Source organism: Rissa tridactyla, chromosome 4, assembly GCF_028500815.1.
Source record: "Rissa tridactyla isolate bRisTri1 chromosome 4, bRisTri1.patW.cur.20221130, whole genome shotgun sequence".
NCBI lineage: Eukaryota > Metazoa > Chordata > Aves > Charadriiformes > Laridae > Rissa > Rissa tridactyla.
The window spans coordinates 35,429,723-35,447,715 of record NC_071469.1 but is presented as its reverse complement, the minus strand read 5'-3'; the positions used below and the strand labels follow the sequence as shown (position 1 = coordinate 35,447,715).

Sequence of the window (17,993 nt, the reverse complement as noted above, 5' to 3'; positions counted from 1 at the left end):
CGCTCATAGAATTTTCTAGGAAATAAAAGGGCACAGGAATCAGGTGCTCATTGTTGAGTGACACCTAGAAACAGCAGATGCTGCCATCTATGAAGAGATTGCCTATGTTACATAGAGATAAAAGATGCAAACATTTGTCAATTAAATATCTATCAGACCTGCTGGGAGAAGAGAGCTACCTGGTATCTACTAATAAGCTCAGAGATCTACGAGATGTGGACTTATGCAGTGGAGAAGGCTCAAAGGGAAGCAGACAGACTTGTTTGCAAATCTTCTGAAGCTGAAAAAGCTGAAGTTAGGGAGACCAGAATGTTTGGATAGTGACTTCCATTAGGAAGGAGAAACACCAGCCCAGACTCAGCCTCCGTGTATACCCATGCCTTTCCTGAAGACAGACAGTGCTGAAACTCAAGCAGGCAGCAAAGGGTTTACCTACTGTCTTTCTCCTTCCTTTCTTAGCTTGCTTCTCTGAGGCGAGCGTCAGTAAAGCAGCCCAGGACAGAGTAATGACAATAGAGAAATGAGAGCTGCATGCCCATACAGACATGGGTGGCATTTCAAGGCTTCAACTACAGATATCTTCATTCATGGGGAGAAAAATACCTTTGCTTTTTGATAGAAACAGCTAAAAAACCGACAGAAATACCTTCAAAGGTCCTAAGGAAGGTAAAATTTATTATTTCAAATCAATTCTCCATCTCAAATGCTAAATCTTCTTTCTTCAATCTGCAACATAATACTTTGGGTGCCAAAGTTCTTGGGTAATATTCTAAGACAGGAAGAACCATGTAAAAATGTGTGTAAAAGAAGAAATCATAGTATATAAGGCTTATTTTTTGCCAAGTTCAAATTACTTATATTATACTTTATCCTGATTGTTTTAATAAAATAGTGACCTGTCTACTATTAAAATAATAACACTGGAGTTCTAGGTCACAATTACCTGATATAAAATATTATCCTTTTAATTTCTTAAATAGAGGTATTATATCTTTCAGTAAGATACAGGATATTCTGACTTTGGAGGGTAGATTACTTCACTGCAAATTCTATCTAAGATCTAAGCTAATAATTTCACTTCTTGGTAAAAATAATGGATGTTAGATTTATTGAGTCAATATTTATAGTGTATGAATTTATCATGAATAGATGTTGCTACATTAAAAGAGAAGTTAAACAATTAATTGTGGTTAAAACTTCTCAAATATGGGCATGCATATCTCCAAATATTTGCAGTCACATTATTATGCACCTGTATATATACAGGTAATACATTACAATTTTAAATTGTAGAGCCAGTCACTAAATAATAGCCTTGTAAGTTACACATTGTATTTAGTCTGTTTCTCAACTTCACTGGCAGCAGCTCTGTTCACTAATCCATCCCTCCAGAATTTAATTTAACATTCCAAACATGGAACTGTGTTTAAAAAAACCCAACAAACCCCAAACCAACCAACCAAACTAAAAAAAAAAAAACAAACCCCAAAACAAAACCCCAACCAAATTAAAAAATAAACAAACAGACAAACAAAACCCCAACAAACAAACCTCAAAAACTTTACAAATAAGTTTTCTGGAAAGGTATTGTGGACAAGCTATACCAACTTCAGATACAAAGTATTTAGGCATGTCACTAAACAGCTCTATAATCTAGTTCTTGGGATCTTACTGATTTGCCTAAAAATTAGCTTCATTTCATTGCAAAGGGGGAAACAACTTTTCATTGTAATAGAGAACACTAATTTCCCATTGGGTTAAGAAGTACTGACAGAAAACCTAACATTTTATGAGCAGAAAAACCATTCAAAATACAGATCTTTTCAGCTTTTTCTCTCTATCTCAGGCATAATCATTTTCATGTCTAATAACTGAGAAACTAATCCTGTAAAATTGGGGCTTTTCTTTTTCATATTTTTTTATAAATTATCTGGAGTATTTTTAATGTAAAAGTATCGCATATACAGAAAAAATAATATAGTAGTAAATATTAGTATTCATATACAATGACTTATGCACAGTTTCATCCATCTAAAGCAGTCTGATCATTCCAAACTCATCCTATTCAAACACACCTTCATGTAAGCATTCTGTGCGTGTCACTATACACAAAGTAATTGTTTACCAAATTTTACCAAATTTACCATTTACCAAATTACTTTATAGGATACTGAATCTTGCTAGTATAGAAGGACAAAACAATCTTTTCCCATATAGGACAGGTGAGGAACTAAAATCTATCCTATATAGGATAGAGAGATGAGATAAAATTTTACTAACGTTCACTCATTTCTTTCTTCATCTTTTTCTTATTCAAAACAATGGAAAATAATTTTAAATCCCGTATGACATATTTCACATTCTCCTTAGAGGGCAATTTTTTTAAAAATTAAAATTTCTCTGGAAAATGTAATGAACTAAAGAATACTAGACTAATAATACCATGCAAATGTATTTTGCATTGCCCATAGATTTTGAAAGAAGTCAGCGTAAAACAGGCAAAAAGATGCCAAAAATAACACAAAATGTAGGAAACATCCCAAGTAAATTATCTTTATATTTTCAAGTTCTTACAGGTAAGATTTTAAAGTATCTAATATAGGGTCTAAAAAAACAATTAACATTTTTGGTTTTATTTTATATACATAAAAGTAGGAAACATTCAGTTAATCTGTAATTTTTAGTAATGGCAAAGATTTACAAAGAGGTTCATCATTTAAGATTAAAATTCAACAATCTTTAACTAAAATCTAGAAGCGTATTATCACCTTATACAGTAAAGAAAAGTTTATGAAAGAAACACATTAGTGCGTGGCATTGAAATTTATAAAACCCTGTCTAAAAGAACTGCTGAGAAACATGGAACACCTAAGTACAAGGAAAAAGAGGACCAGCAAATTTCTAAAGGGTAAAATAACATTTTCTTAAAGAACATGTTATGTTGACCCCTTGCAGCCTTAAAGTTTTAAGACTTCTAAGGAGCTGCTGTGACTCTCTATTCCCAACCAAAAACTCACTTGTTTGATGCGGTCTGGATTAACAGTGGTCTGAGGCTGTAGAATGCTGACAGGCTCTGTCTTGGCCACATTTTGAGGCATTTCTCGAATCTTCTCTGCAATGAAGCCATGAACTGCATTTAGTGCTTCAACTGTTCCCTGGATCAGACACACCCGCTCTGTAGTACCTGCAAACACCAAAAGTTGATCTGAATAAAGCGGATTCTTCAAGACCCACAAACTGCTTCAGTTATGACATAAAGATGGCACTCAAAAGCAACCTTGCAAAACCAACTACCAACACCTCCACAAACGAAAGCAGAGATTTCCAAAAGATAACATACTGACGATCTGAAGATGTTTTAAACAACTATTTGTACAGATCCCACAAACACATAACTTTGCAAGCCAATCTGGGTAATATTAGTCAGACCGTAAGTATTCTGACTTACCTTATTCCAACAAAACAATTAGGTGTTGTTGGAAATATTAGCAAATATGATAAATGTGTGCAGAATACATGTCTTTTAAATTATTTTGGCCTTGTTCTAGATTATTCTAAAATTTTGTACAACGTTTAGGTAACACAAGGTTGAACATAATAGCCAGCATTATAGATGCGCTTAGAATAAGCTCTTGTAATGAACACCTGAAATGCAAATACATTAATTTAGTGTAAACATTATGAGATCTTTTCTTAGAACAGCTGCAAGTTGTTACGGCAAGACCTTTCAAGGCCAACTGATCTCATATATTTGAGTATCCACTTTGTCTTTTATAACCTTCCTACCTTAGAACATACTTCTAATAACGGCAATTATTTACTGAATACATGGTGTTTGAGCTGTCTTTAATGTGATTTAGCAGTTGGCAATTATGAAAGCTTGTACCAAACAAGTAGTCAATACCCCACAAATTACATTTCAAGAATTTCTGCTTAGAGTTATGCTGAATATCATTCATGCAGGATATCTAGACTCTACATGACTACCTTCTAAGTATCCATGTTCTAAGGTCATTGGAAAATACTATACACTCAAATAGGCCTGAAAGGTGTAATACATATTTATTATACATGTAAGAATACTAGGCCTTTGGTGGCAATGAACCAGAGGACGGGACACTTTCCCACTGTACTCATGTGCAAAGCTAGGACAGATGCTTAAGAAAAAACAGGCCTTGAACATACTTCTCATTCCCAAACTGCAGCAAAGTGCAACCCTCTGTTTCTTGTCATTTTAGTTTTGCCTGGTTTTCAGTTCTAATCATTCTCTTTTGCTCTGTATAATTTCCTCCTTAACTCTCCTTTCCAGTCTGAAGCACGTTCTTTTTCTTTTATTGGCTGTCACTCCCTTTCCCTTCTATCACCATTACTTGTTCTCACCTTTGATGTCATTGACTCTTATAATGACTTGCCTGTCCCTGTAGCCTTGGGAAAGACAGTCTGATGTACCACGTTTATCTCATCTTTTGTTTACTACCTGACAGACTTTTCAATTCTATGCAGATTGCCAATGAACATTAAATAACTACCATAGCTTTAGCTCTAATTCTCTAGAAAGGCTTACACAAAGCCTACGTTGCCTCATAACCCTTTTCCAAAGTGAAATTATGATGTTTGTGTTACAAAAAACCACTCCAGTCCTTATTTCTTTGATTTCTTAATTAAAAACATCTACAGGATGGCCAAGGATCGATGCAGAATTGCGGAAAAATACTTCATGTATTTTCTGTGACCAGGGTGGTTTTAGATGATTTTGTATGTCTTTACTGTATAGCAAAAAAGCTATTTTTTTTTAACATATTGGGTTACATCCTCACTAGACAAATAATATAAAAAAAAAAACAGTATTGATCCTCAGGATAAAAGTATGACACTGCACTGAAACAATCCACATTCTGTGTTCCACATATCAAATAACTCGAAATACGTTCCACAAAATCAGTTTTGACTTGAAAAACAGGATCTAACAGGAGTTGGAAAAATGAAACTTAAGAGGGGGTATTGTAATGTCCACTTTTGTTCTACAGAAATACCAAAACAAGACAACCTATATGACCAAGTAAAATTGTTTTGAAATTTCATGCAGTACATACTTCCACACACATTCTGTACATTTCCAACACACCCAAAATAATGACTTTTCATCACCATGTTTTTACCTGCAAATACTAGTAGAACAGTTTTACCAACACAATAAATTTATAACACGCATTATCATTATATTAGTGCATTCCTCAAAACAGAATAACACTGCCGTGCAAAGATATGCTAGATATACGTCTCTATTCAATGCCAGTGCGCATTTTACTTCAAGATTACAGGACGGGAAGCAAAATAACAAATTTGAGCCACGGAATTACCACAAAAGTAAATATAATTTTTGCCATTGACATATTCCTAGCAATTATTATTAACATGGTCACACATGCATCTTTTCTGATGAAAAATTAATTCCCTCTACCTAAACAAATGAAAATTACAATGTAATGATGTGGTAAATACTAACAAGTTTCCAATGATTTCTGAAGTTCACAACGTGCTAGTTGGCCCCGTTACCATTGTGCAATCTGTACAGAATTACAGGGAGTACATAGATTAGGGAAATGTCCTCCCTAAAATTCCCTTCTTATCAATTTTATATCTTTCGTAATATCTACTGTTATCAACTAATCTTAAAATATGCTCCTTACAACACTGCAACAGTCTTTAACAGAGACTAGTAAAGTAACCTGTCATCTGCAAGAAAAAATTGTTTTTTATTAGTAAATGCTTCTCATCTGCTTCTGTGGGTGATCTCTAAAGATTAAATATTTCATTACCTAAAGATGAAACAGCACACTAAGAACCCTGCCTTACTTAATATATTCATGTACACTTGAAATCTTTCAAAGACTTTTCTTAAGAAACAGTATCAGGTAATACTGAAATTCAACTTTGTGGAAGAAGCTCTGCAGGAAAACCAACAGAATGAAACTAACATTTTTTTCTCTATTAAAATATGTTTAAAAAAATTTAGTTTTTAAATGTTTTAAAAACAATTTTAAAATAATTAAAATTAGGACTAAAACATGTCAATCAGTTTTCAAAAGCTGTCAGGTTAATAATCCTTAAGATAAAACATGAGGTTAAAATGACTACACTCTTAACAGCAAGTTAGACAAGTACCACAAATCATCACATGCATGTTTCTCAAGAGCAAGATTTTTAGAACATTTATGTGACCTGTTACAGTGTCTTTTCAACAAATCAACTTCAAAACTCAGGTAATTCTTTTTTCTCAAAACACTCCATCAAAAAAGGGAGCTTGAAATGCCAGAAAATGAAACTTTGTTCCTAGATGAAGCTTTCTTAACGCTTTTTTTTTTATCCCTTTCTTGGCTTCCTCCCCCTTTTGCAAACAACTCCTGTGGTTTCTGTGTAAAGCAATCCAGCCCTAAGAAAATGCTCTGGGGAGTCTTTACACTGCAGTATTAATTGTCTCCTAAATGATGAGATGTGATGTGGATTGATCAATGCGGCTAATGCAAGTGTTCTCGAGGTCAGCAGACAACACACTGAAACAAAACACAGATCAGGTTACCTCCCAGCTACCAGAGCCTAATACGGAAAGCACTTACCAGGCATCACTTCTGTCAAAACATTTGAATGGAAAACAGTCGATGCTAAATAGGAATTTCATTAGATGTGACAGTAAGTGACTAAAGGGTATTCTACAATCTGTGTTATTTTAGAAAGTGCAATATAACAAAAATATGCTTGATGTCATACTACAGACCAAACACGCTACGTTTTAGTAAGCATAAACCAGGATGCAGTAAATGGAAATCACTGCTCCATGAAGAAATACAATTGTGCAAAAGCACATTTCAAGTAGAATAAGATACAGTTCTAAAGTGCATCACAACAGTAGAACATCATTTTTTAAGGCAGACATCAACAAAAAAAAAGTAAAAAAAAAGTGTGGAGAAATTGTACACATGTACAGTTGGGAATTGCTTTAATCTTTCGAAGTGATGTTGTCGTATTCCTTCACACGACTCTAATAGCTTTTCACTCAGATAACAGAGTACAATAATTTACAAGAGTCACACAAAGGAAAAACTGCCAGCTACATGACCAACCTGTATAACAAAAATAAGCCTATGAATCACTGAAGTTGGTGAAATTTCTGTCATTTTAAAAGCTTTTAGGCTCCATTAGTGTCTAAAGTAAACTGTCAGATTATTTATCATTTTCAGTTGTTTAACAGTTGCATCCACTCCTTTTTTCACCTTTCTGCAAACAAAAGCTCAGCCATCTATATGCATACGTTTTGGCATATGGTTTTCAAAATATGTTTTTAACGTACAGATCTCATTTTTGAAATAGCTGCCTTAGAGAAAGCCAAATTACCAAATATTCAGTGCCTTTTGTGTGTGTGCATGCAAACATAGCCAAAATAAAATTATTCTATTTTTTTTTAATTATTACAATTCAAATCAGAGTTAGGGTCATGTGTTGTACATTGTCTCTTACATATGAAGAGATGAAATATATACAAGAGAATAATAATTCTGACACAGAGAATGACTAAATGTACATTCAAACAAAAAAAAAAAAAATTTTTTTATGTATGTCCCATAATACTAAAATCCATGACAGAAGTTTGCATGTGGTTGCAAAACAGGAAAACCACTATCCAAATACATGCTGCTGATGATGTTGCTACACTCATTTCATGTTTACTTTTTCTAAGGAATACAAGTAAATTCCTCATTATTTGTATGTACTCTACTTTTCAGCAAGTAGAATGTGGTTTCTTTCCCCTTATATCAGAATTAAAATTCAATTTGCACGTGCACGTTTCACCTTTTCTTATCAAATATAAAAGGCAGAATGTAATTGCACAAAAAAGCCTGTCTGTACTGCTCACCAAAAATAGACTTTTTAAACTAATGAAGAAAAGAGAAATCTTAATCAGTTTTCTGTTTTGTTTAGCTTTTAGGGGAAAATTTTTTGGGCCTAGTTTTTTAATATGAAAAGAGACATGGCATGGGAAGTGGTGGAATCACCATCCCTGGAGGTATTTACAAGATGTGTAGATGTGGTGCTTAGGGACATGGTTTAGCTGTAGACTTCGCAGTGCTAGGTTAATGGTTGGACTTGATGATCTTAAAGATCCTTTCTAACCTAAATGATTCTCTGATTCTATGACATAAAGTACACTTTTTCTCTCCAGTTCCATGGGAGACGGAAGGATGAAACCATTAGCAGCCATCAGGCTATTTAAAAGCAAATAAATAAAAACCTGTTTTGAAATCTAATAAGTTAGTTAGGCCTAAAAGCTAAACAGCTTGCAATAGCTTTATTTTTAATCATTCATTTTTCCTTTCACCTCCTTTAACCACCTAAAACTTTACTTCTGGCAAATATCCTTGGCAACCACATCGCACTAATTTTATCAAGAACGTTTTAAATGCAGTTGTGAAACTTCAAAACAACAGACTACAAGCTTTTTCTCCGAGAAGGTTGTTATTGACTTATTAGACAACCAATACAGCTTTTAAAACAACCATTAGAATAAACGCTGGAAGATGCAACAGGATAAAGGATGCTGATGCTTCCAATGTTTTTATTTCAGTACTTCAACAGGCAAACATCTCTGTATGGTTACCATTAAACTTTTCATTGTTTGCTTAAAGACTCTGATTTGATGTGTAAGAGTTCTACTGTATTCACAGAAACACTCACTATGTTATGAACCCTAGTTGAAACGTTTTGGGGAATGCACTGTACCTTTCAGAAGGGATTGTCTGGCATTTATATGACTCTATATACTTTTCATTGGGCTTTTTCATCAAGCTTAAAGAGCATTTGAAAACCTAAAACACAATGCATTACCAGCCCAGGGTAATCCTAATATATCCACTAATTAAATTTCCTTATATTTTTCCAGTGTACCATGCCAATTTCTTTGACACTGAAAGGGGAAACCTGACAGAGGAGCCAAAGCTAAAACCTTAACTAAATGAAAGGCTGCACTACAATCTCTCATCAGCTGATTTGCATTAAGCTTTTTATTTGATAGCTTACAGTACAGCAGTCTAACCCTAACATCCCATAGGTTTATTTTTGTGACCCGTGATCAAACAGCCTTAGCATGGGATTCTATATAACGCTGCCAGTCACCGCCTTCAGCCTAAGACTGATCTTGCAAAAGCTCTTGGTAAGAGGGAACTGTGCTTCGACACCATTCCAGAGCAATGTAAACATTTTCAATAACGCGCTTAACATGAAAATCACATAAGCTCTTCCTTGCATTTGACATTGCCTCTCTACACTTGCATAAAACCCCAGCAAACGGAAGTCAGACAATAAAAATGTGTTTTATTCAAATGAATTAGCAATATTTCACAATACCTTAAACTGGCGTGAAAAAACTTTGTCTTATAAATGACAAAATGTACATAATTTTACATGCAACATGTAACAACATTCCACATACGTGCAAAGTGTCATAGAAATGTCAACAAGACAGTTTTCTACTTTGGTCCTTATCTCCCTCCTGTCCTTTTACCTTTGTTTCTTGAGAAAGAATTAATTAGTCTTACTATAGAGCCTGTTCCCATATTCAACACAGACAGAAAGATGTCTCTCTCTCAAAGGAAAGCTTGATGATCTAACAGACTTCCAAAACTGAAAGGGGAAACAAGGGCTGATAGCAATTCTAGACTGTTGATGTTATGCATTTGTTTTCATCCAGACAAAATAATTTTTGGAACTGTTTGCACAGAACACTTACACAAATGGGGAGTAAAACTTAACCTCCCCAGACTGAAAATTAAAGTAGCAATGTTAATAGCAATTAAAATAGCTGAATAAAAGAAAAAAATCTAACTGAAGAGAATCTACGAAATTGAAAGGAAATAAATATCACCCTGTAAGGATGTTCTTGATATCTCTGTTACAAAAACAGAGCATCCTTAACTTTGATTTTAAATTTCAAGATTACTGAGCGGATGCATTTAGCTTAACTAAAGCTCGATTCTTCTTTCAGAGACAAATAAACTGTTCACTTTAAAGTTTCATCTGCAATTACTCCTCATAAAATTCTAACTATTAGTGTTTTCTGCAACCACATTATACTTTACATGACTCAAGCATCTAATAAAAGCAGGAAGTTAGAATAAGTGGTCTATTGGTTGAAACACATCCGCATGTGTTCACAAGCGCATGCACCTATGCACATGACTTGCTGAAATCTGCAAAAATACATCGTTACAACCTGGGGTCCTCTAATATTTTCTCATCGGGTGTTCACAGGAAGCTTTACTAGCTTTAGGAGTAGAAAATGACTGTTGAACTCATATTAATAACGCATCTTTAGGTGTGGCATATGGACAGCCGTGCACAGATATGCGTGCATATATATACACACACACACCCCCACCCCACATATATACCAATTTGTTTTACTTTTATTGAATACGTGACTACTCCACTAGAATTCAGACACAGAAATGAATCAACTTTAAAAATTCTGTAAAATGCATGAACTGTATGAGTTCTCAGAGTTATATGAAAACTTAAAGTTTACAGTCCATTGTGCTCTGGTCACAAGAGTGAATTACATGAATCCAGGTTTAACACAGTTAAGAGTCTGAAAAAATGGATTATTCTCATGTGAGAGAGAAACCCAGGAAATCAAAAAGATTTAAATAAAAGGAAAAAAAAAAAACCAAACCCAAACCTCTTAATTAAAGGCTTAGAAGGGATGATGAGTCATCTTACAAAGCAAACAATCCCCTGAATATAAACCTTTTTGTTGCATATCAGCTAAGGATTTGATGATGGTTTCCCAAAAATTAAATTACATAAAGAGAGATGAGGAATTACTGATTATTATTATACTGTTATGTGTAAGAACTGTTATGGGTAAGACAGGAAACAAGGATTATAACTATTTGTCTTTGTTTAAGAGTTATTCGTAAATACCCTGTAGATTCCACCGCAAAAGCTGGTAAATTTCACCAAAGGCAAAGGCCAGAGATTTTCTCTTGCTATGGTTTTATGAAGGACTGTTACTTAGATGACAAACACTCAGAGACAAAGCGTGTGTGCAAATCAATGACAAAGGGCTGCAATGAAAGTAAGCACAGCCTAATTATGTTTTGGGAAAGCAGGTTTCTGGAAAATAAATGCTCTAGAAATAAGAAAGACCTCAAACCATGGACAGAAGCACTATGGTTTTATGCAATTTGTTTGGGGAAATGGTTGTCTTAATACATTATTTGTAAAATGATCTATAACAAATGAACTACTGTTTAAACAAACAAAATAAAGAGCCACCTGATTCCATCATAACATTTACATCTAACTGTAAAAGCAGTTAGAAAGGGATCAAGAAGAATTTTTACATTTTTATGCTACTAAATTTTATGTCAGAGAAGAACTTCCTCAAAATAGTATTTGGGGAAACAACACTATACATTTTCCTTTCTACCTCCCAAATTGTTTGCTAAATAGGATAAACTAACTGTCATCTTCTCATCCTCAGCCTTCTTAAGTTGGAAAGTGAACACATTTCATATAGATGTCTGTCCTCAAGAAGAAAATAATGAAAAAAACCCAGTGGGAATACAAAATATAGAATTTAAACAAAATACAAAATATTTAAATTTATTCATTGCTATTTAAATGTTTCATCAATTAAAAAAAACAGATGTTAACAGAGTTAAGGTCCCCAAATTATGTGACGTTCTCTGGTAACACAGAGAAATCTGCTTCAATTTTTCTCTTCATTTTTTTCTTCTTAACAGTGATAACAGGGTTGATGGACAGCAATACGCTTCTGACTCATATAAACATTTTTTCAAAAGGAAATAGGCTTGCCCTATGGTGCTTATAAATATTTTCTAATAATATAATATAATAATTGGCTTATTCATATATTTTTAAGGTTACTGAGGTGCCTGGAATGTTGCACAGAGTTACTATTTTTCCCCTATCAGTGAAGAGTAAGCAACTAAAAATAAACAAACATAATAAAAAGCCAATACCTAAGTTTGATGAAAATGTGAAGGTCTCTGAGAAGCAAAAGCTTTAAAAATCATTAAAAAACAAACACACACAATACCACAACAAGACCAAATCTATTGGAGAAAAAAAGAGCTGACCTTATTTTTGGAAGAGGACCACAGAATAGAAAGAAAAAACTTACCTGTGTTTTTCCAGATATCTGGAATGAATTTTCATATCAACAAAAGCACTTAAGAATATTTTTTCATGCAAAATAACGTTCAGTTGGCAATTACAGCTTTTATGCTATGCTATAGTAATATGAACCTTTTTAATAGTGCCTCCTACACATACAATTATCAAAGGAAAAAAACCCACCCATTTAAACAGTAAAATATACTTTGAGAAATTCTAGGAACAGATCCATTTTATAATTTAGAGTGGTAACAGTTCAAGTCAACAAGGGAGCTTTTCTCCTCGAAAATATTCCTCAAGTTCCATACTTTAAAAGCCTGTGAAAAACTTTGGAAAATCCTCCTAGATAAGGCCAATTGCTCAAGAAATAATATCGCTTAATACATTCTTTACTATCTGACTGTTTGGAGGAAGCAAATACCACATTTCAGGTAAATGAGTTATACTCAAGGTTTAGATTAGAGATTTTATTAAAAGATTTTTAATTATATGTGTATTTTTATATACGTGCCAATAAACATTTCCAATGATCATTTTTGAAGAGTATCCTTATTACTGTTGAATGCTTTTTATTTTAAATCATGGTCCTCCAAGAAATCACCTTTATCTATAGTGTTCAAGACAAAATGTAGAGAGATACACTATAGCAACTGTATCATAAGAACTATTCTACATCCCAGTCCCAAAATATAAGTAAAGAGTCAGGAGTGATACATCTTATGTTTTCAGACTAGGAAGAACGCTGTTATGTCAAAACCAGGATGGGTTCCCATTTTGATGCAGTCATTATAACACACACGCAGAGGGAAAATACAAACACGTGAGCAAATATGAACACACCTTTTTGTATCTTACTCCTTCCATTTTCCTCTCCACTAAATGCTAGTCCGAATCTATGTACTGCCTATAGTAGATATTAGCTGATGTATGTTTAATTAAATTAATTGCTCTCAGCAGTGGACTTTTAGTCCAGGTTTTATATGGAAGGCATGTAAGGAAGAGTTTGTGACTATTGCCCAAGCATTCAGCATGCTACAGTTAGTTTCGTTTGTCTTCCAAGCTCCTTCCTGACTTCCCTTTTAGAGCATGTCCTATTGTTTATTCTATGAATGGCATTTATCTCCCTTTAGATTTATCTTTCTAAAATGTACGTATTGAGTCCAAGGTAGCTGTTTAAGAAAGACAGGGACGTCCAGGAACAATGCACCGCATCTACCTTAGGATGGAATCAACCTCCAAGGACACAAACCTCCTACCCTTAACTACACAGCGAGCTTTGAGTATTAGCTTAGGTTAGACACTAGGCTCCTCAAAGGCTCTCCACATACACACACACAACACGATATTGTTTTCCAGAGATAGATACAACATATGTGTTGAATTACTCTTAAAATTAAAGCTAAAATAATTACTATCAATGTAACAACATTAAAAGCATTGGGGCAGTATAGGAATAAGGCAGCACATCAGATGATTTAGACCCAGTAAGAGGTAAACTGAATTGTCAATAAAAAGAGATATTTCCCTCCAAAAGCAAATGCCAGAATCATCTCCACCCACCAGCAGGTTTATAAAAACTCACAAATATTTTGTCAGGTAAAAGTCCACAATAAAAAGGAGTAGAAAATGTTATGTAGGCAGAATTGTATCTAAATAGAACTTTTTCACAGCTTTTTGTACTGTACGACACCTGTTCTTTCTCTGATTTTATACCCATCACACAGCTACATATTCTTTTCTCCTAAGCACTCAAAAATTTCTGATATTTGATGAACTATTTTCATTCTTGTACAAAATAGCCTTTAAAATAGCCAAGGTAGATATAATGGCCTTGACAAGTTCGGTACCAATGAGTTAAATATTTTGCTGAAATTAATTTTTTTTGCATGTTCTGTTATAAGAAGTCCACCGAAGATTAAAAAAAAAAAAAAAAAAAAAAAAAAGAGAGAGAGAGAGAGGGTTAGGAACGTTAGCTTCTGTACCCCTTCACCACCAGAAAGAGAACTGGATGAAGCAAACAAAAGATCTCCTACCAGTACTACAGCTGGTCCAGACAGAAGCCTTTTTTATGGGACAGTCATTCTGATAGTATTTTCAACTCTTCAAAAGAATAATGCCACAATTCGATGTTTATACAAATGCTACCACATTTCAATGTTTACATTATGGGATTTGAAGAAATCTGGGCAGCTAGCTCATGCAACTTCACTGATCACAAACAGGGCTGAATAATAGGGCTTTTTCCCCTGCTTTTGAAGAGCGGGTCAAGCATTCCTGATTAGAAACTGAAAGGTGTCAGAATTCATCTGGAATGAACTCAATCAAAGTGTTAACAGCCAAAACATCATTATCAGGTCCTTAAATCTATGGATATTGCCACTGAAGTCATTGAAACATCACAGACAATAAGTTTCCAACATAAATCTGACTGTGAGATAAGAACCTGGACTGAATATACTACTAACCTACTGAATATACTATTGGGTTTCATTCTTCACATTTCCGTTCTGTACTAAGCAGATAAATTTAAGATTAAAAATAAACCACTGGACTGTTCTAGATATCCTTAACAGTTGTACATTTTCTTGTATTACATCAAACTCATAAAATAATCTTAGGACTAGCCGAGTTTTCGCTATCCACTCCCCTACCTCTCCCCCCCCGGCCTGTTTTCTTTTCCTTAAGATGGAAATCCTGTAATGGCCTTTTTAAAAACTGAAATAAATACTTTTCTGACAGGTCCTGGTTTAAGATTTTCCATACATTCTAACCAAGAAATCCTTTAACATCCTCTCACTGTATCCTCTCATAGTTCTCAGTATTTACCTAGCAGACACCTGTTAATCTTCCAGTGTATCAAATCAGATCTTAATAAGCCAAAAAGAAGAATGATCATTTCTAACATGGATCCATACAAGTCTCTGATGGAGACTGTCAGGTTATTAAGCAGTTGGTAATGAAAAATAATAAAAGATGCCACATTAAAACAGGATGATCAAATCTAATCACACATTGACATCATGATGAGAAAACTTTCCCTGGAAGGCACAGTAAACATTTACCTTCGCTTTGCACAGAGTGTATTACAACAATGTGAATTAAAGTTATGTGTACCCAAATGCAGAACCACCTTGTATAAGACACGAAATAAATAAACCCACTTGAAATAAAACTACTATATAAATGCCTAAAGAATAAATCTCCCCCCAAGTTAAACCATAAGATCAACATCACTTTAAGAAAACCTCCTCAGAAGTCAGTGGGGAGGAAAGAATCTGCATCTCAGATGACTCCAAGGCAGCAGAGTTTTTCCACTCCTACTCTTCCAGAGAGTCTCCCTGTGGACTGCAATTGCTAACTAAGCTGCACAAGTTGCTGACGGTCAGATACTCTTCCATGGCCCTTCTATGCAGTAACATAAGATAGACTTCACAAAATTAAGAACCTCACCAGTTCTTCTCCTGAATAGGCAAGGAGAATAGACAAGTTCACATCTAAAGATCAGACTCTCTACTGATATGAATACACATAAAATTGTCTCCTTTCTATGTTTGCCTGAGAGCTTATCTTTATAGGATAGCAGCAGAATTATAAATCAAGAATGTGAACTTTGAGAACGGAGTACCTATTCTGTACTAACTCCCTGTATGAATTCTGTACCAAAAATGGCCCAGCTCTCCACAATCTTAAATCTCTTTCCTTCCCCATTACTAAACCAGGGATGCTCACATATTTTCTCTACTTCAGCAGCAGGGAAGCACTGCAGGTGGGAATGGGTAGGAGGAAAGGTGCAGTAGCCATTCCACTGCTCCTCTCCTTCCTCTCCAACTGCAGAACTCCTCTCTTGCTGCAGGAAAGGAGCTGGAGCCCTGTAATTCTGCTGAGGGAAGAGACAAATACCAACAGTGCTCCAAATCTCCCATACCACTTGGGATTTCCCATACACTTTCCACCACAGCATTCAGAGCCTTAGGGACAGGCACTCCTACAGCAAGATTACACTGGCCAGCACGAGTTGGATTATTAAAGAGTATTTACACTCCCCAAGCCTTATGATCTCTTTTATACCCAAAATAATAGCATCATAGTGGGTAGTAGTCCTCTAATATGCTTTAAAAATATTATTTGTAATATTATTGTGACAAATTCAGATGGCATCATTAACCCAGATAAAGTATAATTTTTCACATGCATTAACAAGCCAAGTTAACCTAAGACAGGAATGTACGTTAAACTGAACATAAGAGTGAAAATGTTCCAAAGCATTTATACGCTTGAGGAGGGGACAGCCTAACAGCCCCCTCCCCTTCTTTTTTTCCTTAGTATCATCTGCCACCAATAAAGATAATGACTTTTTTTTGCCCTCAAAACTTAATTACCGGGGGAGTCTTCAAGATTTCATAGTTCGCTATTCACTAGCCATTTGCTCACATCTCTTTTTGGCAAAATAAAATGTGTCTTTGGATGTTGGAGAGAGGACCTACAAAATGCTAATCTGTGGAAAAGGTGCAGTATGATGGCTTGCTAAGGTTAGGAATGTTATTTAAATGCTAACTAGGTGCATTTTCAAGAATACATTTGAAGTGTCACTAAACAGAGACAAGACTAGCTAAACAAAGTACAATTTTCACAATGTGAAAAGTGTTGTATTAAAATAAACGAAATGGGAAGGTTAATTTTGAAATTTGTACATCCAAAGTGCTGGCAGTTGAAACTTTTAGTAACTCTTAACTACCATTACTTAACATCAAAGGAGATAAGCTACTTCAAGTATAGGTTGAGATAAATTATGTCTAACATGCCAATCAACTGGGAACAGCAAAAGCTGAGGAAAAGGCAGGAGGACAACTGGCACCATTCAAATAATTTCCACAGGTAGAACACCTACTAGTCAGTAATACATTTTGATCATTTTGACTCAGACACAGTCAAAACAATTAACCCCCAAAATAAATACTGCTCAACTTTTTCAATCAAAATCTTTAATCAGATAATTGATTGCATATAAGCATATCCATGTTTTATGCCTTTTTTTATATAGGTATTTGAAATACATCTAGCATATGTTTCTGGGAGCAGCTACATGCTAAGTACATTAAAAAACAGCCCTCTAAATTGAAACAGATTCAACTACAAACAATTATAAATGAAGTGTTGTGTACTACTTTAAGGCAAAACCCTAGCAAGAAGCATTTACTCTAGTCTAGAAACAAAAAAATTGCAGTAAATAGTTTCTAATCACAGATAGAAACGGCATAAACAAAGTAAAAACTGTCCATTGATATCTTGTATCGATTTGGACCGTGTTTCACAGCTATACGCAGTAATATTCTCCTCTGAAACTTTAATTTGTATCTACTCAGAACAAGTCACTAGAACAAAGCTTCAGTAATAACATCATAGTCTCTGTTTTCATAGCTTAGATTCCGTAAGGAGACTGTTCCCAATGCTGTTATTGACCAAGTATATCAAAATTAAGCCAGGTTTTAAAATCTGCCTGCTTTCCTCCAAATCTAGTTTCAGCTTTCTCTGTGCAAAACCAAGAAAACAGCCTGAAATAGGAGTGAAATTCCTATTCATTCTGAAATGTATGTTAGCAATACATAAACAAAGAGAACTTTAAAAGGTGTACAATCACTTAATAACAGACTCATACATCCTTGAACAGGAGAAAACAGATGCAGTAAAATCCCTATCTTTGGATCATTTAGGATATTTTGCTTTAAGTCAAGGAAATAATTTTTGCCCATTTGAAAAGGAACTTTCCAGCCTAATTAGATTTCTTAATCTTCTCACAGACA

The 17,993-nt window shown here is 34.6% G+C and overlaps 1 protein-coding gene across 8 annotated transcripts in view; it reads right to left on the bottom strand.

The window, feature by feature from the left end:
* Window positions 1-17,993, bottom strand: part of NOVA1 (NOVA alternative splicing regulator 1) — a 157,792-nt gene that overhangs the window by 36,450 nt on the left and 103,349 nt on the right. For all 8 annotated transcript variants that reach the window (XM_054197632.1, XM_054197635.1, XM_054197634.1 and 5 more), the window contains one exon: window positions 3,018-3,184. In XM_054197632.1, coding sequence (XP_054053607.1) covers window positions 3,018-3,184 — 167 coding nt within the window. The remainder of the gene's footprint in view (window positions 1-3,017; window positions 3,185-17,993) is intronic.